The sequence below is a fragment of the Xenopus laevis genome, chromosome 2S, assembly GCF_017654675.1.
Source record: "Xenopus laevis strain J_2021 chromosome 2S, Xenopus_laevis_v10.1, whole genome shotgun sequence".
Classification (NCBI taxonomy): Eukaryota; Metazoa; Chordata; class Amphibia; order Anura; family Pipidae; genus Xenopus; species Xenopus laevis.
In genome coordinates, this window is record NC_054374.1 from 82,591,807 (window position 1) to 82,618,890 (window position 27,084).

A 27,084-nucleotide genomic window follows, 5' to 3' on the forward strand; every position below is an offset into this window, starting at 1 on the left:
AGGTTAGGTATAGGGGAGGACAGTCGGAGAGAGAAAAGGAAAGAAAAGCTGGGGGGGGGGGAAGATAGAAATGATCAGGTTCTAGTTAAATTAAACGTTAGAACAGCGTACATTCAGCAAGTGGTACCTCTGGTCTGCAGGTCATCTAAGTGAATCCATTCATCTTTAATCAAAATATTAAAGTGTTTTAAAAGAAAGAAACCTTCATAAAGAATAAAGTCCATCTAAAGTCTCAGTCAGAAGTTTCAGAGGCTCAGACCAAGACGCTTGGCCACAATTAATGCAAAATTTGGCAGTGTATTTATTCCTCTGTGTCCTGAGTGTAATATGTAGGCATCGGGCAGTATATTTATTCTGCCATGTGCCCTGGTGGTATTATTTATGAGATTGTATTTTTTCTGCGGTGTTCATATTATGTATGGGTCCTTTACATTAGAATCTACTCACCCCTCTACACAAGCACTCCCCTATCTATGCAAGAAAATCTCAAAATTTTCGGATTATTGTACATAACTCAGCACAAATCATATCTCCCAATTATATCTGCATGACCGTGGCAAATTTGAGATGGAGTATTTCTTTTTATTTGGAAATGGTGTTTTCCCCCATTAAAACTCCGACCAGAAAAAAAAAGGACTTTAATGAATAACCCCTTAAATGTGTGCTTTACAACAGAGTTGGTATTTAGGACTATGGGTCTCTATTTTTCTTATCCATAACAGAGTTCTTGGGGAATGTGGGGTTACTAGCTGAGCTTCCAAAGTAAACCATCAAATAGCTGATGGGGGGTATTATAGTTTAATCATCTGAGATAGCTGGATTATTTTGCAGTAGAGGTGGAGAGTGGGAAACTGAAAACCTCCCTGCATAATAACATGCTTGTTTGCCATGGGGTGTTTTTCATTCCACAAGAACCCAATCATCTCCCTCTGCAGTTTCTTGATTTCGAAAGTGTTATTCTGGATGGTAAGTGTGTATAGAAAAGGTATAAAATGTACAACTATTTTCAGGGTATGCAGCAATCCCAACCATGATGAGAGAAAATTGTTTCATACTTACCGTAATCCCTATGGCAGCATAATTACCTTTGGGTATTCTCTCTCCCTGAAGGTATTTATTATGCTGCCAGGGATGACCAGGAAAAGAGAAAGTTGTTTCATACTTACTGTAATTTTCTTTTCCTGGTCATCCCTATGGCAGCATAATAATTACCTTCAGGGAGAGAGAAAAACCCAAAGGTAATTATTACGCTGCCATAGGGATGACCAGGAAATAGGCTTTTTGTCCCAAGCCAGTATTGCTGCATGGATGTTGGATACCTAAATATTTAAGGCTATCTTTTATCCCAAAATTTACCAACAGCGCTGAGGCTTCCGATTTTCAGCGGTTTACCTTAAAGCCTGATAGTGTTACATATTTGCCTGTTTGAATACGTGTGGGCTAGTGATTGTAAGTAGTGTGTCGTCTGCAAATAAGGCAATATTAAAAAGGTATATTTTTCTATTGTTATTATTGATATATCTGGATTTTATCTAATAAATTTGTGCTTGAGGTCCAATGCACAGTTCTGGTGCACATAGCAAAGGATTTTGAATAATACACTGAGGTACATACCCATAGCTATATAATAGTTATAATATATAAATATATATTGAAGGACTCAGATATTGAAGGACTCAGATTTAGAACAGAGTTACTTTAACCTTACTAAGTGGTGCAAAAACACATTTTTTTTAATGCAGCTTCTAGTTGAAAAAAAATGGAGTCTCATCTTTGAGTGCCCAGTTATCAATGTGTGTTTCTGCAGTATCAGATATAACCACAAATTAGGTATTATGTGATTGTTTCCCCAACACTATTACCTCTTTCAGGGGTACACTAAAGAGTAACGGTTTCAGACCTCCCAATGAGAAAGGTGCTCTAGATAAACAAAAACTTTGCAATGCAAATAGTACGCCTATATAAATAGGTTTTACATTTAAAAAAGTTAATTCACAGCATGCACCTGCTCAAGGACTGTATTTTCCGGTAGCAGGCCTGTCATACTTTGTTTTTATGAATTTAGATATATAAAATCACAACAGCAGTTTCGGCATAGGACTCCGTCACCTAAAGTCTTTGTTTTCTCCAGCTGCACCACAACACTATGGAGACTAACAAATTTTAATAAAACAGGTGGCAACATTATCCATAGTACTGCCAACAAATTGAAGACCATCTCTATATGAAAAAAGTATCTTTATTATAATAGAAACAGTATTTTCAAAAAAGTAATTTTACCCTTTCTTTCCCTCTTACAACAAAACAATCAAAAATAATAATTTGTAGACATTTTGTCACATAGTATAAATTTACATTTCACCAGTGACTTATGTCATGAAGTCCATAAATTCAAAAACCAAACCCTAATCGCGGATTGAAAATAAGCCACAAACCTGCAGGAAGGCAAGGGGAACTGTTCCATGTAATGAGGAAGTGATGGTGGTAGAGATAGCATAAGAATGTCTGCAGATTATGTTACAAAACAGGAACAACAGGTTTATAAAGGAGGATGTTACAATACTCAGTATAAGTTTAAACAGTTTTTGTAGCGTCTCTGTCTTTTCTAATCAGTGTAAAGACAATATTACATTGTTAAACCGTTGCCATTTTACAGTGCATGTACATAAGAACCAAACCATAGCGGTGAGTACCTCCGAACATGTTAGAAAATGGCTTAATGCATTCCGTGCCTGTTGGGGCACTTATCTCTCGGGGGCACTCATAGCCTATTCTACTAGTTCTACTTTTTGGAGGTACTCACATCTATTGTTTGGTTCCTATTAGTGAATTCCTTAAAGGACAATAATTAATGGTAAGCCTCCCCTGGTGCCTTCTTCAGTCAATATAAATGGATAACTTTTGTATATCGGTGAATTAAAAGAGAATGTAATAAAGCGAAAGGAATGATATACTGGCCTCTGAAATATCTCTACTCTTGTACATTGGTATACTGTCCAATAAAGAGAAAAGTAGTTAACAAATGTTTAAATATTTGCAGAATGAAAATGAGGCTCTATCGAACCATGTGTTACCTGAAGCTGTATCATAAAATGAGGTGCATAAAACCACATGGTACCTGAAGTAGGAATATATCACCTACAGTTTTAATGTAAAATGCAGGTCATGGGCAGGAAAGTAGGGGTAACACGTGCAAATGTGGACGGATGTTAGGACTGCGTGCCCTAGGGGCGCCGTGAAGGAAATCCGTCCCTGGAAATTAAATGAACTTCCCATATGAGCAATCATTTTTTTTCTGCAGGAAATAAGGCACAGGTCGGGAAAAGCAATTAGATCTGACATCACTACTACATCAATCTTGCATGACATAAACATGCTATAACATTGTCTTTAACAAACAGAATCAACTTGTAATGCTTCATCTAGTTCTGTCAGAAAATCACTGTTTTACAAAAAAAAGTAACAAAAGAATAATAATCACATTTCTGCAAATTTTCATTCCTTTAAAAAAATGACAATAAATCACATACGTAGCTCAAAATTAGCCTCTCCAAAATTGTACCCGATTTAAACAAAAACTGACATTCATTAAAGTAGTGCTGCTCTGGTCTTTGATAATTAATAGATTTATCCTCAAACCAAAATTAATTTACTCCTTCCAGTCTAAGAACCCAGCCAGCTTCCACTGGGAATGCTCCTGGAGGTAATGGTGGCAGTGAGACAATTAGTCCAAGATCAGGACTTTGTTTCCAGGTAAGATGTCCAGACAGCCCCAACAAGGTCACCTACAAAATATTAACATAAAATTATGTTATGTTATGACAGAACACTCACAGACACATCATTTGACCAGCATTGCACCATGACAAAAGTACATTCCGAGTGAAAATGTTGCTGCAGCACTGCAGTTCATTACATGTTATTATCCACTAGTTCAACAAAACAGCAGTTGCGCCAGTAAAAAAAGTGACACAACTCCATAGGCACACTGGAACAGCCACAATGGCTCCTGGTGTTGGTAGCCATGTTCAGCAACACGCATGCACATAATGAGTGAGTGTCCAAGCTCACTCATTAGGCACATGTACATGAAGTCACTAGCAAGACAAGCAATATTTGGGACACTCACAGCCCTTAGTGGGGTATTTAAATAATACAAAATTGTCGCCAATAGCACACATCAATCTTCCATACAGGGATGCATGGAAACACTTACTGTAGCTTGGGATGTTGATTTGGGGGACTGCAGCTTTAGAACATTATCCTCTGGCCAGGACATGAATATGCTGTAGACATTGTTACCTTTAGAGGTGTACCTGGAAAACAAAACTTGAAAATTTAAAATATGACTCCACTGCAAAAGAGCAGATTTCATAGCGTTGGACTAATCAAGGATACTTAAAGGAGAACTAAACCTTAGAAATATGCTAAAATATTGGCCAAGGTGCTGGCGTACAGATTAGCCCTAGTTATACCAGATCTGATTCAACTGGACCAAACTAGGTTTATGGCCATAAAATTGATCTGAAAATAGACCCCCAGATATATCCCCCAGATATATCCGCTAACTATACTGTTGTACATAACTGTAAGTAATATTTAAAATTTGACTTTTATGCAGGTGGTGTGGGCAAATAATATCTTCCTGTCTCTATCATAATTTTATTGCCAAAGAAGCTTGCCCAATAGAGTGTTTAATAAAAAGAATGTTACACTATGTTAACATTAGTGGTAATAAAATAAAGCACACTCCTTCCTTCAAAGCCAACTTTGCTGAAAAAAACAGAACACATTTTGGGAAGTAAAGTTGATCTCATGACCAAAAACAACTGGTGTATGCAGTGCAGTTTTGGGCTCCAGTCCTTAAGGGGGATTCTGTCACGGGAAAATGTTTATCAAAATGCATCAGTTAATAGTTAATTCTGCACTGAAAACCATTTCTTAAAAGAGCAAAGAGATTTTATATTTAATTTTGAAATCTGACATGGGGCTAGACATATTGTCAGTTTCCCAGCTGCCTCAGTCATGTGACTTGTGCTCTAATAAACAAATCTTCCCCTGCCTCCCTGGTACAGTATTAAATGTCAATTGGGCTGGTGCTTGGCAGCTGATTGGGCCCTCAAATACAACCTATGTGTTTTTAAACTGCAAGTAGCTGCCAAGCATCAGTGCTGGTATATGTCACCTTTTTTTTTACATTATGAGACCTTTATACGCTAATAGAAGCAGGCAACAACCCTGATGTCCATGGGGGGGGAACTTTAGGGCTGAGGGATGTTTTGGCAGTATTTCTGCCGCATATATTACAGGCCTGGGGGTTATGAAGGGATACGTGTACTTTTTTTTAACCTTATAAAGAAATTATATTCAGCTGCATAGCTATGGTGTAAGCACATCATTTCAAATGTTAGTGTCTCAGTGGAAATGAGAGAATGTGCACATTTAGGCACTGCATGCAAAGCACTTACCAAACGGTAACTGTTGATTTCTCCATTTGTACACGCCAAGGTTTGGATGCATAAATTGCTTCTCCATTAATTGCCAGCCACTTTCCTACGGCCAATAACCTTTCCTGAAAGATGGGAACTATAAGCCCCTCCTTACTGGGACCAACATTCAATAGATAATTTCCTCCAAAGCTCACAGTCTCTACTAGTTCCTGCATAAAACAAATAAGAAGAAACTAAGTAATGTTATAGCAAGAATGTAATGGTCAGAACCTGCTATTAGGCCACAAAAACTCACCGCAATTATGTTTCTTTCGTTCATTAGCTGGTTTACTTGCATGTTACGCCTGTAGCCCCAGGAATATGTATCAACAGAGGTGCACTTTTCCCATTTGTGTGCTGGCAAACTGCTGGGTGTAAACTTATCAGCACAGTTATAGTATCCTCCATGATAACATGAGCAATTACTGCCCCACCGATCATTTACCACAATATTGTCCTAGAAGCAATAATATATATTATTGGACTGCTAACTTTAAGATACCGGTCCCCTTGCATGACCAAGCTTAATAAGTTGCTACTGTAAAATATGACAGGGGTAAACAAACGAATTTACTTGTAAAGGAGTTGCTCACCTTGGAGTTAACTTTTAGAATGAAGCAGTTGTTTTTTATTTTTATTATTTGTCGTTTCCGAGTTATTTAGGTTTTTATTCAGCAACACTCCAGTTTGCAACTTTAACAACTAAATTACTCTAGCAAGCATGCATTGATTTGAATAAGAGACTGGAATATGAATAAAAGAGGCCCTGAATAGAAAGGAGTAATAAAAAGTAGAAATAACAATAAATTTGTAGCCTTACAGAGCATATTTTAAGATGAGGTCAGTGCACCCTATTTAAAATCTGAAACAGTCATAAGAAGAAAGCAAATAATTGAAACACTATAAAAAATGTATGACAATCAATTGAAAAGTTGCTTAGAACTGCCCTTTCATAACTAACTTAACGGTGAACCACTCCTTTTCAAACCTACATCTTAGGAAAAAAGTTAAAATAATAGAAAACTCAGCAAGGTCTTGCACATGTTGTCCCATAGGGTAACAATAATGCTGGCCTGATTAAACCATGTCATTAACACAGTAAATATTGAATTTAAAAGTTAAATTGATCTGTGCGCCAATATCCTTTGAGTATTTAAAAAATTAGTTGCTTTAACATTCTCCTGATTTTACATTTTCCCAGTCCCTCGAAAAAAAACTAAAATGGGAGAGTTCTACTGTATTAAAATAACAAACCGCCTTGTATTGTTTAAGTTTGAAGTGCCTGATATAGGGCATAGCATATAAAGTTGTCCAGTTATGACAAAAAATGGGCCTGTCTGTAAAGTATACTGAACTGGAGAGTGGTAGAGTGGAAGGTTGCCATTAGTATCTCAATGATAACAAGGCAATCAGATGGCACTCACTCAGCAAACTGTGCTTACAATTGGTGCTTTATTCAGATCTCCACACAACGTTTCGGAGGCTCTACCCCCTTTCTCAAGTGTTCTTACAGCAGTGAAATGGAAACAGGTATAAATAGGTCAGACCCTGTTGTCATTAGTACCTTGACAGGACTATCATTATAGAGCCAAGCCAGGAAGTCAGTGGAATTCCAGTAGGTGTCAGGTGACTCCCAATCTCCATCTGACCAGATCAGATCTGGTTTATATCTGAGCAATAAAAAATATTAAATAACAGAGTTGCAACGATAAGAAATATAACAAAGTAACATGTTAACATACATTTGATTCGCTACTCCTGACTATATGACCAGTGATAAACTGCAAGTATTTTAATGACAAATGAGGGTGACTGAACCAGAATTATTCATGGTTATCAGAAACATGTATCAGATCAGCACACATCTTAAACCCTTCAGCATGTTGCATAGACAGATATGTTTTAATATAAAGGATTAGAGCTAAACCCAGGCTGCAGATGGTGAGATAAAAACCATGATAATACAGCTTATATTCTTTAATACGGGCATATGACTGGTTCTAACTTTAAATTATTCTAGTACACAGTGGTATCTGAAAATGCTCTTTATTTATGCATTAGTTTAGCATGTAAATGTTCAAACAGTGAATTGAATACCATAATTAAGAGAACAGAACAGGACTAAAAGGTTAAAAAAAAAACTAGAAAAAAAACAGGGCTGGCAAGAAGCAGAATAGAAAAAGCAAATAATTAAAGACAGGCTGCAATGTTACTTAGAATCATTCCATTTTTAATAAAAAAGTAATTTTAGAAAATCATCCTGTAAAGAGGATGCAATTCCAAATGTAAAAGTCTGGATAATGAAAGCAAAATTAAAATAAGTAAAAGCAACTATCCAATATACATTGCTTTGAAAGTGTGAGTGATTTAAATATATTTGTATATATAACTTCTATGTATAGAAGCTTCTGTCTGTCCTTAAGTATTCCTTGTACTGCTGGTTCTACATATACAATTAAAACAGACCCCTTCAAACAAGACTGAAATTTTTCACAGTGCCACTACTACACTGCTTTAAAGGGATTGTTCAAAATTAGTTATGATGTAGAGGGATATTTGTGGTTTTTGAGTTATTCAGCAGCTCTCAATTTGCAGTTTCAGCAATCTGGTTGCTTGGGTCCAAATTACCCTAGCAGCCATGCATTGATTTGAACGAGAGCCTGGAAAAGTAATAGGCCTGAATAGAAAGATGAGTAATAAAAAGTAGTATTAACAATAAATGTATAGCCTTTTATAGCATATGTTTTGGATGGGGTCAGTGACGCCCCATTTGAAAGCTGGAAAGAATCTGAAGAAGAAGACAAATAATTAAACTAAACAAAATAAAAAATGAAGGCCAATTGACAAGTTACTTAGAATAAGCCATTCTACATCATACTAAAAGTTAACTCAAAGGTGAACTACCCCTTTAAGGTTATGTGTTCTAAGAGCCACCAATGCAGAGAATAGCAAAGGGTAGGTAAATACTGTAATAAGCCTTACAAAAAACAAACAAAACCATTAAAATGATACAAAATTTGTACTGAATGTATATTGGAAAATCGCTTAGAAATAATTCTGACTAATAAAAGAGACATTTTTGGGGGCTTCAGAGAGAGAGAGCACAACAGATTTTAATCGAAGTTGAAATAAAAAACAAAAAAAAAAGGGTCTCTAAAGGCTCAGTTCTGATTAGTGAAATACATTTGTGCATAGGCTACAGCACACAATATATCCATCATACTAGGTAAGGACAAGACAGCTATAACTTGCTTTATATGTGGTTATATTATATAGACTGTTGCCATTAATGACAGCAATCATAAAACTACTTTACTCATATGCCTTGTTATATGTCCAATGAGGCTGATGCAGTACTGTGATTATCAATTACTAGGCATAGTCCAGTCACGTTTGTAAAATACCATGCAGACTGAAGAGGATTTCTGCTATGAGCAATCAGCACTTCAAATTGAGGAAAAAAAAGTCCCTTGCAGAGCTTTGTGCCACATAAGCAACTTAAACAGACAGACAGTGTAACAAAGGGTATTTCTGAGTAGTCTTACCTGTTAACCAAGTCATAGAGCTCAGGCATTGTCTTCGAAAAAACAAAATACTGGGTTTTGAAGTCATTTTTTTTGTCTAGTAAATAAAGGGGATGAAACCATTCCAATAAAGAGTGGTACAAACCAACACTTATGTTCCTAGAATGTAAGCAAGAGAATTTTACAAGCAGGCTACAAAAACATATTTAATACATTTATAACTTTATGGTAAATATTTGTGTGACAAACCGTTTTCTTAATGCATTGCTGAAGTCTCCAACCAGGTCACGGTGTGGACCAACATCTACTGCATTCCAGTTCCAAGACACAGGAGAGCCCCAGTTTGTGAAACCTTCATGGTGCTTGGTGGTCAGGACAACATACCTAAACAAAGTAACAGAAGTTGGTTCAGATACCGCCCAAAAGTCATGACTTTGAATAATATGCTACTTTGGCCTGGAAGGTAGATTATTAGGTAATTCTGTAGAGAATATCAGCAAAGGAACAGTTGGTGTTAGCACAATAACGAGTTCCATGTTGATGCTCCATTTCTCCTGTTTTGTTGCACTAACAAGGGCATATACATTGGGCCAAGACAGGGGCACAATAGCATTGTATTAGGGCTATGGCATACTAGGAGATTAGTTGCCAGTAATAAATCTACACTACTGGAGGCAACTAATCTTTAGCAAAAGTGTTCCCATTAGCAACAATGTAAATTGCTGACAGGAAAACACACATGTTGCTTTATTCTTCCAAAGTAGTCTTGCAAGAAAACTTCGAGCTACTTTGCAAAACTGAAGCAATGTGTATGTATTCCCACCAGTGATTTACATTATTGCCAAAGGGGACACATTTGCTGGAGATTAGTTGGCTACAACAGCGCAAATTTATCATGGGCAATTAATTGACTAGTGTGCCATCAGCCTTACAGTAAAGGTATGGGATCCGTTATCCAGAAACCAGTTATCAAGAAACCCTGAATTACAGAAAGGTGGTCTCCCATAGACTCTATTTTACCCAAATAATCCAAATATTTAAAAATGATTTCCTTTTCCTCTGTAATTATAAAACAGTACCTTGTACTTGATCCAAACCAAGATATCATTAATCCTTATTGGGTTTATTTAATGTCTACATGATTTTCAAGTAGACTTAAGGTATGAAGATCCAAATTACGGAAAGATCCGTTATCCGGAAAACCCAGAGTCCCAAGCATTCTGGATAACAGATCCCATACCTGTACAGATCTGCGTATCGCATGCATGCATAATATTTGTATTTAAAGTCTCAGCACTCTCTCGAAGATCAATACATAGCTTTACCACATTTACTACACAGTCACATCTATTCCAACTAGGGATGCACCGAATCCAGGAATCGGGATTCGGCCTTTTTCAGCAGGATTTGGCCAAATCCTTCTGCTCTGTCCTTTTAAAGCAGGGACCTCCCTCCTTGTGTCTCCTTGACAATAAACACTCAAAATGTATTGTAACTTTATAATTATGTGTATTGTATCGATATACGTATTTGTACTTCTTGTAATTACCCAGTTTCTTATACCAATTTATTGTTCTGCTGTACAGTGCTTTGCCCTTAGGGAGCGCTATACAAATAAAAATATACATACAAACAAACATTTTAAGCCCTTATATGTATCCTTGTGAAGAGAATCATATGTTTTTGTTATTTTTCTGATCTCATGCAATTGCCTTACATGAACTTAGCAAGCTACAGGGAAGTGAAATAGAAAGGAATTTCAGTCCACTGGTTTTTCTTGTCTAAGCCTTATATACACTCATTGAAATAAAGCAGCAAGGCCCAGGAAAAGGGCTGAAAAGTAGCCATGCATTTTTACCCCTTGCCCGTGTCCACTTTACTTAAAATATCCTTGTTTATATATCAGTTGTCTGTGCATCTGTTAAGGCTCTTGCAAAGTTTTATCTCCAGTAGGGTTATGTAGTAACAGAAACTCCAGCCCAGTAAAATAAATTAGAAAGTGGTAAAGACAAAGTCCAGTCACATTAAAGTATGAAGTACATATGCAATAAACTAGTAGTGAAAAGAGAGAAAATATTGGTCCACAAATCTCAAACTTTGATGGCAGAACCAATGCAGGAGGATATATTTACAGTATGATACATGAGCTCCATCATATACTATGTTAGCCACCAGTGGCATAACTTTATTGGGTCAGGCTCCCAGCTGAGTGTCAGCAGCCCACCAGCCACTCTCTTGTGGTGTACGACGTGGATCCACAGAGCAGACTTCACAACTGCCTAGGCTCCCCCCCCTCTGCTCCCACAGTCTTGGGGTCTAATGTATGGTAGTTAGGCCAGTGTCAACCACTAAGCCTCAATGTGACCTTCTCTAAAGCTGCCCATAGATGCAAAGATCTGATCGTTTGAATCCTCGAACGATCGACTTCCCCATCTCCCGACCTGCCACTAACCATTCCGATCAAATAAAGTAGAAAAGAACAGATCAGCTGATGTTCTGCCCCTGACAGCAATCGTACGAAAGTTATGTCTGACAAAAGCTAGTGACAGTCTCCCACTGAAAATTGTACGATCGGCAATACACGCAGAGATATTATCGTCAGCCGACAGAATTCTTTTAACCTGTCCGATCGACTGAACGAGCGATCTCTGCAATACGAAAAATGTCAGGACTCTCCACACACGGTCCGAAAATCGTACGAATCCTCGATTCGTACAATCGGATCTTTGCATCTATGGCCAGCTTAAGAGTACTTATTGGTGAGGACAACTAGCACTAACCCAGTACCTGCCCCAAACCACCCTAAGGTCTTTATTTTTTTTATCCTGCTTTACTTATATAGTGTCCACTTGTAACACAATGGGGTAAATTTATCAAAGAGTGAAGTTCCGCCACTAGAGTGTAATTCCGCAGCTCTCAATTCATTTCTATGGGATTTTGAAAGGCGTATTTATCAATGGGTTGAGTGAAAGTTCACCCTTTGATAAATATGCCTATAAAAATCCCATACAAATGAATGGAGAGTGGCGGAATTTCACTCTAGTGGCGGAACTTCACTATTAACTTCACTCTTTGATAAATATACCTCATTGTGCTTTACCAAGATTATCATTCACATCAGTCCCTGTCCAAATGTAGCTTACAATTTATCCATGAATCAAAACGTGTATCTCAGTAAAAGTGGGCCACAAAACATCATTATGGACCAATAACGGATTGGACTAAATCAGAATGAGACAAATCAACCTAATTCAAAGCGATTCCCTAGAAAAGTGCAACTGGAGCTCTTAAAAAAGTACCTGTGGGCCAAAGATATTATCCCAACCTTTTTTTTTTTAAGCGATAGAACACCCACACTGAGAGGGGGCTGCCGGTTTGAGCAGCCATGTGGGACACACTCATGCGCATAATGAGATAATGCCGCAACTTGCTCATTATGCGTATTTGTGTGACATCTGGAGCTAATTATGCACATGCGCTCTGCACTATATGGCTGCTCGCATCAGACCAAAAATTAAAAAAAATATAAACATTACCATACCCTACTACTGTACAGGATTCAATAGGATGATTCGTTTTTTTAGGAGCCTGAGGTATTAACTCCCTATAGACTATGTGTGTCCACAGAATCCTTTTTTGGATTATACCCACAGTCACAAGGAACAACAGCCCTGTAGTTACACCCTTGCCTTGGACTATCGTTGAGGTGTGCTGGTAGTACAAAGGCTCAAACACATGATCAAAAACAAAGGTGTTAAGACAAAAGTCAAAAACAAGGTGTAACCTGGAAGTTTAATAGTTATAAGATCACATGCTGAGACAACAAAGGAGAACAATACAACCTATTTCAGTTTGATTGCCACTCCTCAAGTGGAATACAGCAGCCATTACAATGCCCTCTATCCAGATGTCCCTCTCTCTTGCACCCCACTTTAATTTCATCACAAATTGTCTGAAGACATTGCAAAGATACAGGGAAGCACCAGGTTTTTAAAGAGAAAGTAAAACAACCATTTCTTTTCACAGAATGTACAATATTTGGAAAAAAATTGCATATTTGCCATTTATCCAATGCATGGAGGCTAATGGCACTACTTAAAGGGGTGGTTTGCCTTTAGGTTAATTTTTAATATGTTATATAATGGCCAATTCTAATAAACCTTTCAACTGGCCTTCCTTATTTATTTTGTATAGTTTTTGAATTATCTGCCTTCTTCTTCTGACTCTTTCCAGCTTTCAAATGGGGGTCAGTGACCCCATCTAAAAAGACAAATGCTCTGTAAGGCTACACATTAGGGTTGTTAATGCTTTTTATTACTAATCTTTCTGTTTAGACCTTCTCCTATTGATATTCAAGTCTCTTATTCAAATGAATGCATAGTTGCTAGGGTAATTTCGACCCTAGCAACAAGATAGCCGAAGTTGCAAAGTGGAGAGCTGCTGAATAAATAGTTAAATAACTCAAATTGTAATGCTTCTCGCTGTACAGGGGGTAATGATTGTTAGACAAATAATTTTACATACAGACTGAGAATAAGCAAGTAAATGAGCATCAGGCTGCACATAGACCGCTTAGTCACACACCATGCATGCCCATGGCTAACACATTTGAGACCTGGGGTGGGGGTACAGAGTGTGACCCAGTGATGCCCAATAAGCAGCTAAAACTCACTTGGCCCCCGCGGCTTGGAATAGTTGCGCCCAGGCGTCCGGGTCATAAAACTCTGCGGTGAACTGAGCTGCAAAGTCTGCATAGGTAAAGCCCGGCCGGTAGTTGCGTTCCATGAACTTGACATAGGCATCCGAGCGCTCGTGCTGCCAGTTCCACCAGAACCACTCGCTGCCAAAGGAGGGCACCGAAAACACCCCCCAGTGCAGGAATATCCCGAACTTGGCCTCATCGAACCAAGGGGGCAGCGGCCGAGCGTCTAGCGATTCCCAGTTAGGAGCATAACGCGAGGAGCCTAACGGCAAAAGAGTGGCCAAAGAGCAAAGAAAAGCGCCGGTAATAAGCCTTTGTGCAGCAACCATTGTCACCGCCAGATTGCATTCACCTGACACGGTCATGCGACAGGAACTATTCGTGAGACCACGCCCCTTCTAGGCACTGACGCCTGCCGACAGCTTCCAATCATATCACGCAGCAGCCTCTTCGGTGCTGCTCCGGGGGGGAAACATTTAATGAGCGTTAATACATGAGAAAAAATTATTATGCGTTCATCCCATACGTTTTGGTACATCCATCCCCTATCTGTATCGTATTACCCGCTTTTTTGCAAGTAAAATAACATTCATTGCCGTGAGATCTGACAGTATATATTGCGCATGTGCGACTGGTCACGTGTGAAATTAGGGCATCGGACGTTTTCTTCAGTCACGGCTACTCGCTTTTGCTGATCCAGAAGGCCTTACTTGCTCTCAAAAGCGCAGCTCACCCTTACAAAACGTAATATCAAACAGTATTCTGCAAATAATGGCATTTTTCCATTTATTTCTATTTATGTTACATCTTGAGAAATAAATGAAAGTTTTCCAGAAGTAACTCCGTAAAACCAGATGGCTGACTCTTATAACTTGATTCCATCATTGACCAAGGGCAATTATTCAGCCTTTCCAATGCTGCCAACTCTTGCCTCTGCACTTACCTTTTGAAGCCCTAGTCCCCAGCCTTTTTTTTACCCGTGAGACACATTTACATGTAAAAACAGCATCAGATGCCTCCCCCCCAGATGTGTGTGTTTTTACATGTGGGACAGTTGTGGCCTAAGCCGCAACAGGTTGTCTAGTCTTTCTTCATACCTCCAGTGAGTAGTCAGAACTGGGATCTAGTTCTGGATGTTGGCAAGGAAGGCAAGCCATTGTTGCTTTCAATGGGAAACTGATTGCTTGTACCATCAAGAGTTACAATGCAATATGATATACAGTATCTAGCAGAATTAATTCAAAGGCAACTGGACATTTAGAGTTTTTCTTGAAGACATTTCACCACTAAATATTTGAACTGAAGAAGCCATTTGGATGAGCGGTGACATGTTTTCAAGAAAAACTCTAAATGTCAAGTTGCCTTTAACTTAATTCTACTAGATACTGTATATCACGACCTGGATAAATGAGAATCTTCATAGAAATAGACATTGGCTAGTGCAAATCTCTGATGATGATACCATAGGCAGTGGTGTAACTAGATGTTACTGGGCCCCACAGCAAATTCATTTTAGGACCCCCAACATATCCAGAGGTTTTCCTGTTTTACAAATATGTGTTAATATGGCCCCTATCATCCTGGGTCCTCTGTAGTTATGCCCCTAGTCAGCAGCCAAGAAAGTTTTTTGTTTGTTCCTCAAGAAGGGTTGGCTAAGGGATCAAGTTGGTCATACATGCACAGATAAACAAAATGAATGGTAATAATCTGTTTAATTCACACACACGATAACTATGTATATCAGTCAGGTGAGGGACATGTAAGTTTGAAATTTTATCTGCTGATGTCCCCTGCTGGCTAGTTTTCACGTTGCATGAAGATGAAGTAGTCAGTAGATGAAGTAGTGGCATTCTCATGGGCCAATGGCCAAAAAACATTTTAAATTGGTCAATATATGGCATTCTTTAGACCTTTGATTTCTAAAGGTGCAGGTTTTGGTGACTTAGAATGTGTTCTGATTGTTTCACTGTATAGGAACCTAAATCTGGTGTTAGGAGTTCTGCAGAGGAATCTCTTCAGAACCTGTCTGACCTGACATACATTCCCCAGGCTACTCTAGGTTGCAAATCCTCTTTTCTTTTCTCCTCAATAGCAGAAAGCAAACAGGGGTACTTTAGTCCATTGTATATGTGAGCACCTATGGGCAGCTCCAGGCCACATTAATGCTTCTGTCTATCATTCTTCTCAGATGGACATGAGGAATAACTACACAAGACTTGTATTTGTGATAGATCGGATCCCATGGTCAGAGAGATTTTACAGTTTCAAATCTATCCTGTTCATAGCCCAGGAGCCAGTTTTAGCACTAGTTGAATACAAAGTCTCATAAGACTGTCATAGAGTATTTACTCTCTCATTCATGGGATTGTGGTGAATGGAATCACTGTCACAGCCAAGAGCATCTAGAGATGGTCTTTCTAGGACCAGTCTTCAATAACCAAAATTTGAAGGTCTCAGTGGTTACACTTAGACAATTACATACGTAGTGATTTGATAAATCCCATTAGATTAGATAGATAACATAAAGACATTTTGTGCACACAACTACTAAAATTGCCGCCCCCTTTAAACAAATCAGGTTTGTTTGTCCATATTTTTGCAATATATTGAAGATGGCCAACTGATCCCTGATCTGGTTAGTCCTGACTGTACTCATAGTATTTATTTAGGAATTTCTATAGGGACTACGTTTTACCTGCAATATTTGTTCCAAAGTTACAATTCCCAAAATATTGCCCTTCTCATGGCCATCATTGGGGTCAGCTGATTGTAGCTGGGAATACTGTGAGCTACACCACGGAGAAGCCACTGCTCCTTCAAATAGAAAATAAATAATTAGTAAGTTAGGTTGAAAAAAAGACACATGTCCATCACCTTTTAAGTCTACATATAACCTGCCTAACTGCTAGTTGATTCAGAGGAAGGCAAAAAACCTACCGGAAGCCTCTCCAATTTGCCTCAGAGGGGGGAAAAATTCCTTCCTGACTCCAAGATGCCAGATGGATCAACATGTACTATGATCTATCTTCCATAACTGTAAGGCGCCCTACCGGAATGGTGCGCTGGCTTACCTCTATCTGCTCCAGCCGGTGGGCACGTCCTGTTCAGCGCAAGCTCTGGTTTCACGTTGGTGCATGTCTGTTGACGTCGCGGCATGTGTGGTTGTGCTTTTGAAGCCACGAGCTTCATCTTTGTTTTGGGCTATGCTTTATTTTGTCCTTACTTCCTGTTTTTTGTCCTGTTGTATTCCCTCCCTTGCTAAAAAGCCATACAACTCCTTCTTAAAGGAGAATTCATCCTGTGGGGAAAAAAACACGTACCTCCCACCCGCCTCCCCCCAGGCTAACTAACCCCCCATGCCCCATGGAAATGCCCCATACTCCATACTTACCCCTCGCCAAAGATTCTTCCACGCATCTATCTTCCGCGTCCTCGGTAAGCTGACTGAGAGATCGTCAATTTCGGTGTAATTCCGCGCATGCGCAGTTGTTGCAAACCGGCAAACTGCTCCCACTGCGCATGCGCAGAAATACAGATCTCCCAGTCAGCTTACAGAGGACGCGGAAGATGGATGCGTGGAACTCCGCTGCAGTGAGGGGTAAGTATGGAGTATGGGGCATCTCCCTGGGGGGGGGGGTAGTTAGCCTAGGGGAAGGGGGATCTACCTAGGGTGGGGGGTATGAGTTTTTTTCTCCACAGGTTGAATTCTCCTAATGTAATTAGGAGATCTAATACATCGAATGTATCAGCCAGTACGACTGATTCAGAGAGAGAATGCCACATCTTCACAGCTCTCACTATATAAATTATAGCAAAAATTATAATATACAATTCTATAAATTATAGCAAAAAGAGAAAGTTGTGAGAAGTACTATGCAATTTTAACATTTGGAGGTGTACAATGAGGATGTGACCACAAAATCCATACAGACACACACAATCGACCCTCTGTAGTTTACCCCAGCATTACATTTAGGGCATTTAAACATTTTGTGCATGCAGACAATAAAAGACATGCACATAACATTTTCTCCCCAATGCTTCTACTGTTTATAGCCACAGACAAAATGCTCATTAGGAGGATAAGAACGTGTACATTGTAATGTGAGGATGGTGGCCACTTCCTATACCTGCAGGTCGCCACGGAAGAAGTTCCACGTAGCCGGAATGCTGGATTAGCAGTTTGAATGGGAGGCGGTGCTGGGCGGTGCTTCACATGACGTAGGGGCGTTCCATGTCTCATTCTGAGCTTTGCAACAGTAGACTTATTCATAATGGACTGATAGACACGCCCCCGGTATTACTGTGGATGCTACTTCCACGTCTGGGTGCTCCCGGGAGGTTGTCAGGAAGCCGAGTGATTGGAAAGTTTTGCTGAGTTGAGTGCTGTCTCCAAAAGTAAGCTTGGGGTTTGTTTGTGTGTAACGGCACAGTGAGCGGGATGGAGACCTTACTGGGATGGGGGTTATATGGCTCCGCGCAGAGAGAGAAAGAAAGCGGGAGCCGAGCAGAGGAGCATGGCTAGAGAGAGGTGCCATTCTGCGGCAAAGAAGAGCGTAGGGGAACTAGGTGGGCTCGATCTGATCGTTAGAAAGGTACATGGGGAATGGGATCTGATGCATTGGATTACACGGGTAAAATCACTGACTGACCCTCACAGAAGTAGTTGGGACGGGTGCTGCTGGATCAGAAGAGGAGATTCAGGTTGTATGGCATATTTATATAGAGGCTCTTTTACTATTCATCCTTTGTAAGATCTGCTGAGTTGCTAAGGTAATTAAGCCCTAGCAACCAGCTAGACAAGCCTGACAGCCGCACAACACGGTAAGTAAATGATTTAAAAAACACTATTGTCATAATAAAGACTAGTTGTCTTACAATAAATACCCTTGTTTATATTTTACAATTTCAGGATGACTTTACTTGTTAAATGAGAAGGAAAGCTACTGAGGCAGTTTATTGCCAATAGATTAGCCACAATAGTCCAAGCTATCACACTATATTTATTCTGCAGAATGCTTTACCATACCTGAGTAAACAGCTCTAGAAGCTCTCTCTGTTTGTTTAGGGTAGCAGCTGCTATATTAGTTTAAGGTGACATCACTTCTTGCCTGAGTCTCTCCCTGCTCACTCATAGCTCTGGGCTCAGATTACAGCAGGCAGGGGGGAGAAGGTGAGAGGAGCAAACTGAGCATGCTCAAGCCCTAGCCCTGGAGGTTTATGCTGAAAACAGGAAGTCTGATACAGAAGCCCATGTGTACACAATAGAAGAAAATACATGCTGTGTTTCTTTTGACAAAGGACTCAGAGCAACATTACTTTGATGGTTTACTGGTGTATTTATATAGACCTTTCTGATAAAGCTTACTTAATTTAAGCCTTTCCTTCTCCTTTAAAGTGTTTGTGTAAGATCATTTAATTAATAACCCAGGCTATATAGCTTGAGAAACATAAGCCAATCAGGCTTTCCAGTTCGTTTTTTTTTTTTTAACCGAACTGGTGGCTGACCATCATTCTGTGTATGAAACACCTATGGGATAATTTTGATTTAAACATCCATTCTCTGATGCTCCAGAGTTACATTTGAATGCTCCCAATAGACCGCATTGTTGGCACTCTGCAACATTTTAGGAACACATAGCTCTCTTTGCATAGCATTGATATTTGTTTTAGGTTTATGAATAAGTTAAACATTGGTGTCACGTTAGTTCAAGGGTCTGCTGGCAGCTCTAATATGTTTCCAAATTGTGGAGCTCTAAACTTGTCTACAGCAGTTGCACCTGGCTAGCAGACAGTGCTTCTTTAGTGGAGTTTCTGTGTCCTGAAGCATAGGTCAAATTGCCTGTTGTGCTGAAGACTTGCTGTATACAGGGCAGCCATCAGGGGGGCACAGGGGATACAAGTGTACCGGGCCCGGGCCTGAAGGGGGGCCTGGCGGTGCTGAAGTTTTCAAAAGAGAAGGGCCCCCCTTGACAGCACCAAAGCCGTGCCGCCTCCTTCCGAAGTCCCAAACAGCTGAAATGCGGAAGTGCCGAAGAAGCCTAAGTCCCGAAAGGGGTGAAAAGACCCGAAGCCACAAAAATAGCCAAAGTCCCGAAGCGGCGAAAAGACCCAAAGTCAGAAAAACAGCCGAAATTAGAGTCCTGAAGCGCCGAAAAGACCCTAAGTCACAGAAAAAGACGAAATTGAAGTCCTGAAGAGGCAAAAAGACCCAACGTCACGAAAGGAGGCGAAGTTCTGAAGCCACAAGTTCAATTCCTCTGAACACCAATGTGTGTTTTTTTTTATTTTTTTGTAATCCCTTGGCCACCAATGTATTATTTTAATACTCTATAGGCTCCTGCCACCAATGTTTTTTTAAAAAATATTCATTGGGGCCACAATTATTTTTAACTTGTAAGGGGGACCCTGGCACCAATGCTTTTTAAAAAAAACGTTTATGGGGGGCCTCAATAGCTTTTTCTAACTTGTGTATGTGTGTGGGAGGGTTACCTTTTTTTAGTGCTGATGTCTGTGTGGTCTTTTTAACTGTGATGTGGAGTGGGCGGGATCAGGGGCCGCCCTGGGCTCCCGAAAATTTTGTTGTACGGGACCCCGTGATTTCTAACGGTCCTGGCTGTATGAACCTAATGTCTGATATATTTCTTGTACAGCCTATAAAGATCATGAATGGAAAGGTGCTGGTAACGGGAGGTGGTGGATATATCGGCAGTCACTGTGTGCTAGAATTGCTGGAGGCTGGATACACTCCTGTAGTCATTGATAACTTCCACAATGCTATCCGAGGTGAGTATTGCTGCCTTTTGGAATGTGCTCTGCTGAGTTTAGTTCATCCTTTTTCCATAAACTGTGTAATCATTTTCTGTAATACATGGATAGCACATTACTATAAATCCTATAAATTATATTTGTATAATTGCCTATTTTAGCTGTAAAAACATGCTGACTATACAAATATCATTTTACAAGAAGTGCTCTTCTACTGCTTGTTGGGTTTAGAAATTGTTTGTTGGTGGGGTAATTGTACATAGACCTGCTTGCTTGTGTAAAGGAGGAATACACTGTATCAAACTGAAAGGCATGTATTGTAAGGAATAATAGACTCTGAAATGGAAGTTAGTGGAGAAGCGCACACCCTTGCCTTTTCTCTGTTGATTAGCCTGGTGCACAATGTAGGAGGGTACGGCCACCCCCAATATCAACGTAGAAATTAGGAAACACTGGCACTCAAAGCAGCAAGCAGGGTAAACCCTTGCTATTTATTATTGCGAACGTTTGCACTAATAAAGAGCAAGGATTTACCCTGCTAATTCACTTGCTTTGAGTGCCAGTGTTTCCTAATTTCTAAGGAATAATAGACACCATGATGGATATTACAAGGATGTTACTAAGTCCATGACCTGTATAAAGGCAAAAAGCTTGTGGCCTTACAGAACTCCTTGGGGACATTTCATAACCATATGTTTTGCAGTGTATTGTGTCAATATGAGCATATAATTGTGCAAAACTTATTATAATGATCTGCATAATTCTTTGTAAGGTGCCAACAATATACCAGAGAGTTTGCAGCGAGTGCAGGAAATTGTTGGGAAGACAATTGAATTTGAAGAGGTGGATATGCTAGACCGTGTTGCTTTGGACAAATTATTTAACAAGGTACAGATCTCTTGACAGTATCCCATATATGCAAATGGTGGAATGATCAGGGGGTGTTGACTAATACAGAGTGTCTTTTAGATACTGAATTTTCATATGTCCTTCAGCATGTGTCTCTGGTCTTGTACCTCTAGCACAAATTCTCAGCAGTCCTACACTTGGCTGGATTGAAAGCAGTTGGGGAGTCCGTACAGAAACCATTGCTGTATTATAAGGTGAACCTGACTGGCACCATCCAGCTACTAGAGGTGAGTGCAACTGAGAGCTAATCTACTTTGAGTTGATGAATCCACATGTGTATTATATTGTGCATTTTGTCATATGGTACTGTTACAATTACAAGGTTATGATATGTGCTGAAATAACACTTAAACATATATTTTCATATCTGATTTGCAGGTAATGAATTCTCATGGGGTGAAGAATATAGTGTTCAGCAGTTCTGCTACTGTATATGGTGATCCCAGTTATTTACCTATAGACGAAAGCCATCCTGTCGGAGGATGTACCAACCCTTATGGGAAAACCAAATATTTTATTGAGGAGATGATCAAGGACCAATGCAAGGCTGAAACGGTGAGTTCAGGGTGAAAAACAAGCAGACATTATATGGGGCAGCTGGGAAGGAAAAAAAAAAAAACATTTGCACACCTTTTGCTATATAAAACTGAACATGGGTAGGCTGGTAAAGTAATATGTATCTAAAGCAATACCAATACTGTACATCCATGTAGTTCTTGTTTATATGCTGTAAACGGTTTCACTGCCTGTGTTGTATGGGATATTGCTGCTTTTAACCACATTGGTGATTAGGGTAAAGGGATTGTTAATTAGTTAAGTAATAACTTGCAGAGGCCAGGGTTTGATTTCTGGTGTCAACCAGGGTTCAGTTCCTGGTTGTGGTCTAAGTAGTTAACTTAAGGCGCATGTCAAACCGGTCTTTTTGGCACTTATCTGACATAATATAATTTTGTCAATAAAAAATTATCACAGTTTTACTCTTTATACCGGGGGCCCCCATTTTTTTTTGATCTGTGAACCACATTCAGATGGAAAAGCAGTTTGAGTTCAACACAAGAATAAACATTGCTCCTGTGATAAAAAAAGTGCTGTGATTGGCTATTTGTTATCCCGTATATGGACTGGCAGTCTGCAGGAGGCTCTGGTTGGGGATCACTGCTATATATTATAGTATTCCTTCTGTAGTGTAGTTCAATTGCGTTTGATAAGTCTGACTTAGGGCTTGCAGTAAAATTAGTTGATAGATTCACGTTTCATTTGTTTTCTTAACACATTATTTGTAAACTATTGAATGTTAAAGGGATTGTTAACCTTTAAGTTAACTTTTAGCATGTTATAGAATGACCAATTCTAAGCAAATTTTCAATTGTACTGTGCTCTTCACTATTTTTTTTTATAGTTTTTTTTAATTATTTGCCTTCTTCTGTCTCCAGCTTTTAGACAAATGTCTAAAGCTACAAATTTATTGTTATTGCCACTTTTTATTACTCTCTTATTTTATTCAGGCCCTCTCCTATTCATATTCCAGTCTCTTTTTTAAATCAATGTATAGTTTCTAGGGTCATTTTGACCCTAGCAACCAGATTGTTGAAACTACAAACTGGAGAGCTGATAAAAAGCTGAATAACTCAATAACCACAAATAATAAAAAATGCATATCACTATCTATATCATACTAAAAGTTAACGCAAAGGTGAACAACCCCTTTAAATTAAATTGATTCTGATTCCCTAAACTACAAGTACCAATCTTCTTTTCTTTACTACATACACCAATGCCGCCTTACATAATTTTGCATATTTCTTTCTTTTCTAATACAAGGACTGGTGTGCCATTCTTCTGAGGTATTTTAACCCAATTGGAGCTCATGTATCAGGAAAAATTGGAGAGGATCCCCAAGGAATACCAAACAACTTGATGCCATATGTTTCACAGGTCAGTTTAACACAATGTAAGTAGGAGACATAAAACCAGTACCTTACAGGTTCTTACACAGGGTAGCTTTTCTGTGTTTGTCAAACACATGCTGAGCACAAAATAATGAATACTATATATTGTGTTTAAACACTTTTTTTTTATTCACTTTATTTATTTTTGTTCCAAATGCAACCCTCTGTTCTATTGATAGCTGAACACACGGCAAACGCAAGAAAATGCAGCATTCTGGTCTGATCAAACACGCTGAAATGCAAATGGTGTAAAATGCAACTCTGAACGCTCAATAGTAAAGCCAGGCAGAATATAATGGAATCAATTAGTGAATGCGTTTTTCCATGCTCAAACCTGTGTTTTAAATTGTAAAAGTGCAGGAAAAATGCCTGTGTGTAAGAGCCCTAATCAAGATGTGTTAAGGCTCAGCCCCTCCAGTACTACCAGCAACCCCCCAGACCACCTGATTGTTATCCAATCTGATTCCTGCTGATACCTCTGACCTGGCAGACTACCTCCTTGACTGCATATCTTATACAAAAAAAAGTCATAAACCTATTTCCCTTTCTTAACCTGGGCCTCTAAAATAAAATTGATAGCATCAAGCTACAGATAAACATGTTAGCCTCCATATGTATAAAGCATTAGATTCCATTTGCCACGGTCCTAGCAGAAGTGTTCCTTAGTATTGTCTCACATACCAGATCTCAGCAGGGAACTTGTTTGTCTTGTAGGTGGCAGTGGGACGAAGAGAATTCCTGAATGTATTTGGGAATGATTACAACACACCAGATGGAACTGGTAAGACATAGATGAGCACAGAGCCTTTGGGATAAACCTGTAGAAATGTTATTCTGTACAAAAAAATGGGTTTATTGGGGGTTGAGTATAGTCTCAACTAACCAAGTCCAGTAAAGGAGGCCAAACTCATCCAAAAGCATGGAAAAATCTAGGTCCTCGTGCTAGGCAAACGGAGCAGGAAGTAAAACAGGCAGACGCTACTTGGACCACATTATAAAGCAATGCAGAAAAGTGTATTCAAAGGAATAATCCGTCACATGAATGCTTTTCCATTTTTCTTATTAGTAAAGGATCACATATTACATTGCTAAATGTAAATAGTATTATGCCAATTTTGCTAGGTTTTAGCAAATCTTTTCTAGAACCACAGGTCTACTACCTTAGTGGTTTTAACATAAATCAGTAAGGAAGATGTAGTCATTGAAATTCTGAGACAGTTTGAACTTGATTTTCTTTTTCTATTCTATCTTAATTTTTTCTGATTAGGGCCCTAATTAGCGACCAGATAACCGTATCAGTTCCGAGCAAGAGTCAAGCAAGACCTAAAAGGGCTTATTCCAAATGCCTGAGGCAGAAGAGGTGGCATATATATATATTTCTACATATATATATATATATATATATATTTCTACGTTCCAACAACTGTTAGGAACTGGATTTTATATCAATTGGTCCCAAACTTGTATGGCTGCAGATCGATTTGTATGCCAAAATGCATGGAAGGGAGATTCAGTGATAGGATTTGCTTTCTGCGTACGGCTTACACACAGAGGGTAGGCGGCACATGACAGGATTTCCTGTCCTTAGATTGGCTTCTATCCAAAGGAATAGCACTCTTTCAACACATCTACTGAGAGACTGAATTGCAATTTCTACACACTATTTGTAGAAACAACACACAAATGCTCTGCAGAAGTAATATTTGTGCTGCTTTATCATGCCATTTTCCATTACCCTGTTCCAGGTGTTCGTGATTATATCCATATTGTGGATCTGGCTAAAGGGCACATTGCAGCTCTCAAAAAGTTAGAGACCACCAGTGGCTGTAAGGTGAGTGTGAAGTCCACCATAAGTGTTTTTTTTTTTGAATTTCAAGATAACATTTGCTAAAATATCCTTTAACGGGAAAATATATAAAACCGCTAAAAAAAATAAGTAAACCCACTTACCCATTTTTTTATTTTTTTTTTCAAATGGTGTATAAAAACTTGAGAGAAAATGACATTATGGGAGCTAAGAATATTTATATGGATGATTCTAATGCAGGTATACAACCTGGGAACTGGAACAGGATATTCTGTTCTTGAGATGGTGAAGGCAATGGAAAAGGCTTCTGGGAAGAAGGTAAATAGGTTCTTATTTCAGCCACAAATGATTCCAATGAATGTATCCGTCTTCATAAGGGAACTTATACTCCATTTAATATATTCTTATCTGCAGATACAACATAAAATAGCCCCAAGGAGAGAAGGTGACATTGCTACATGCTATGCAGATCCTGCACTGGCCAAAGCTGAGTTAGGCTGGAAAGCAGAGTATGGGCTAGACAGGATGTGTAAGTATTGCATTAAATATACATGTTACGGTATTTTATGAGATAGCTATGATGTGGATAATGCCTAAACTGCAGTGGGAACAAATGTGTGATAAAACATAAAAGTAAAAACGCCATGCACTGTTAGATTTAAATAGGGAGCATGTTGACGGATACTGTGCTGAGAGGACTTTGGAGAGTGGCAGATGTTTCCTGCCACCTGTGTTTTTCAGATAGAATAAAAATAAATCTTAGTGCAACATGGGGAAAATTGATATTTTTATATTGTGTGAAATAATGCAAGCATTTGTCATGTGCCAGTCAAAATATTTTGTGAAATAGGCTTTCAAAAGATCTGCAAGGGGATACGAAACTTAAGCTTGCCCTTGAATGGCTTATATTGGCTGCTGCCAAGGACACTCCGACCATTTCAAATATTTTCAGTTTATAGATGAGGAAAGTTAAAGAACAACAGTTTAAAGGATAACCATTAATAAACAGTTTACCCAGTCAGTTATTTCGTTAATAACAATGTTGCTAAAATCGAAATCTTTTTTCCAGGTGAAGATCTATGGCGATGGCAGTCGGAAAATCCAACAGGTTTCAGCACAGGATCCTGATCATCTCTTGAAGGATTTTTTTTTTTTTTCATATTCTTTTGGGTGTAGATAAGCCTTATTTATATTTTAGGTGTAAAAGTAGAAAATGAAATGTATAGCACCATGTGCTTTTAAGATGGATTCAATGAACAGATCTCTGGTTCTTACACTTTGTGCTTGTCCAGTGCCACAATGGCCTCAACTCCAACTAATCCATTGAACTTCTACTTTGTTGTTCCAAGATGTACCACATAGCCTATTTGTAATTGTGTTTACCCACATCAGCCTTATTGCCTGATCATAAAATTTCAACCTCCCCCATTTTGCACTTCCCAGTCCCACACTTATCAATAATGGGAAAATCAAACATTGCCTGAAACCTTCAGGTTCTAAAAGAAGCTGAGAGTGTATGTTATGCATATATTTCAGTGGAATTAATCTTTCTATTAAATTGTAACCTGAAAAAAAACTCTGCAGCTGTCTCCGATAACATTTTCCAATCTGGTGAAAAAGTCTTTACAAATCTTGCTAAGACACTTGAGTTGCAGGTTTGTCTTTTTATTCAAACCAACTTTCTTAAAACTATTGTTCACAGATTAAAGGGCCTTTGTCTTGATTTTTATGATGTTTTTATTTCTAAATTACACTGTTTACATTGCAAATAATTCACTCAGGTCATTTTGCCTGGTCATGTGCTTTCAGAAAGAGCCAGCACTTTAGGATGGAACTGCTTTCTGGCAGGCTGTTGTTTCTCCTACTCAATGTAACTGTATGTATCGTAGATGGACCTGGATATTACTATTGAGTGCTGTTCTTATACAGTTAGGCC

The 27,084-nt window shown here is 39.0% G+C and overlaps 2 protein-coding genes across 3 annotated transcripts; one reads left to right on the forward strand and one right to left on the reverse strand.

The window, feature by feature from the left end:
• Positions 1-2,221: 2,221 nt before the first annotated feature.
• Positions 2,222-16,526, reverse strand: fuca1.S (alpha-L-fucosidase 1 S homeolog). The gene is made up of 9 exons (XM_018241779.2): positions 16,411-16,526; positions 13,686-14,171; positions 9,263-9,397; positions 9,035-9,172; positions 7,054-7,159; positions 5,746-5,946; positions 5,469-5,659; positions 4,217-4,316; positions 2,222-3,785 (listed from the first exon to the last, which is right to left on the reverse strand). Exons 2-9 carry the CDS (start codon positions 14,078-14,080, stop codon positions 3,645-3,647), a joined length of 1,407 nt encoding a protein of 468 aa, XP_018097268.1. The 5' UTR covers positions 14,081-14,171; positions 16,411-16,526; the 3' UTR covers positions 2,222-3,644.
• A 1,442-nt stretch (positions 16,527-17,968) lies between these two features.
• On the forward strand, positions 17,969-26,871 carry gale.S (UDP-galactose-4-epimerase S homeolog). Of its 2 annotated transcripts, none has more exons than XM_018241750.2 (11): positions 17,969-18,093; positions 20,369-20,501; positions 21,256-21,371; positions 21,506-21,619; positions 21,771-21,947; positions 23,214-23,327; positions 24,056-24,122; positions 25,087-25,172; positions 25,389-25,466; positions 25,563-25,677; positions 26,218-26,871. In XM_018241750.2, the coding sequence occupies exons 2-11, from the start codon at positions 20,381-20,383 to the stop codon at positions 26,274-26,276; spliced, it is 1,047 nt and encodes a 348-aa protein (XP_018097239.1). In that variant the 5' UTR covers positions 17,969-18,093; positions 20,369-20,380; the 3' UTR covers positions 26,277-26,871.
• The last annotated feature ends 213 nt before the right edge of the window (positions 26,872-27,084 follow it).

Coding starts and splice junctions, on each gene's coding strand:
- fuca1.S (XM_018241779.2), bottom strand. CDS start 14,080: ATGACCGTGTCAGGTGAATGCAATCTGGCGGTGACAATGGTTGCTGCA. Junction 9,398..13,685: donor TTCCAAGCCGCGGGGGCCAA/GTGAGTTTTAGC, acceptor TACTTTGTTTAG/GTATGTTGTCCTGACCACCA. Junction 5,660..5,745: donor ACGAAAGAAACATAATTGCG/GTGAGTTTTTGT, acceptor TGTTTTATGCAG/GAACTAGTAGAGACTGTGAG.
- gale.S (XM_018241750.2), top strand. CDS start 20,381: ATGAATGGAAAGGTGCTGGTAACGGGAGGTGGTGGATATATCGGCAGT. Junction 24,123..25,086: donor CAACACACCAGATGGAACTG/GTAAGACATAGA, acceptor ACCCTGTTCCAG/GTGTTCGTGATTATATCCAT. Junction 25,678..26,217: donor GTATGGGCTAGACAGGATGT/GTAAGTATTGCA, acceptor TCTTTTTTCCAG/GTGAAGATCTATGGCGATGG.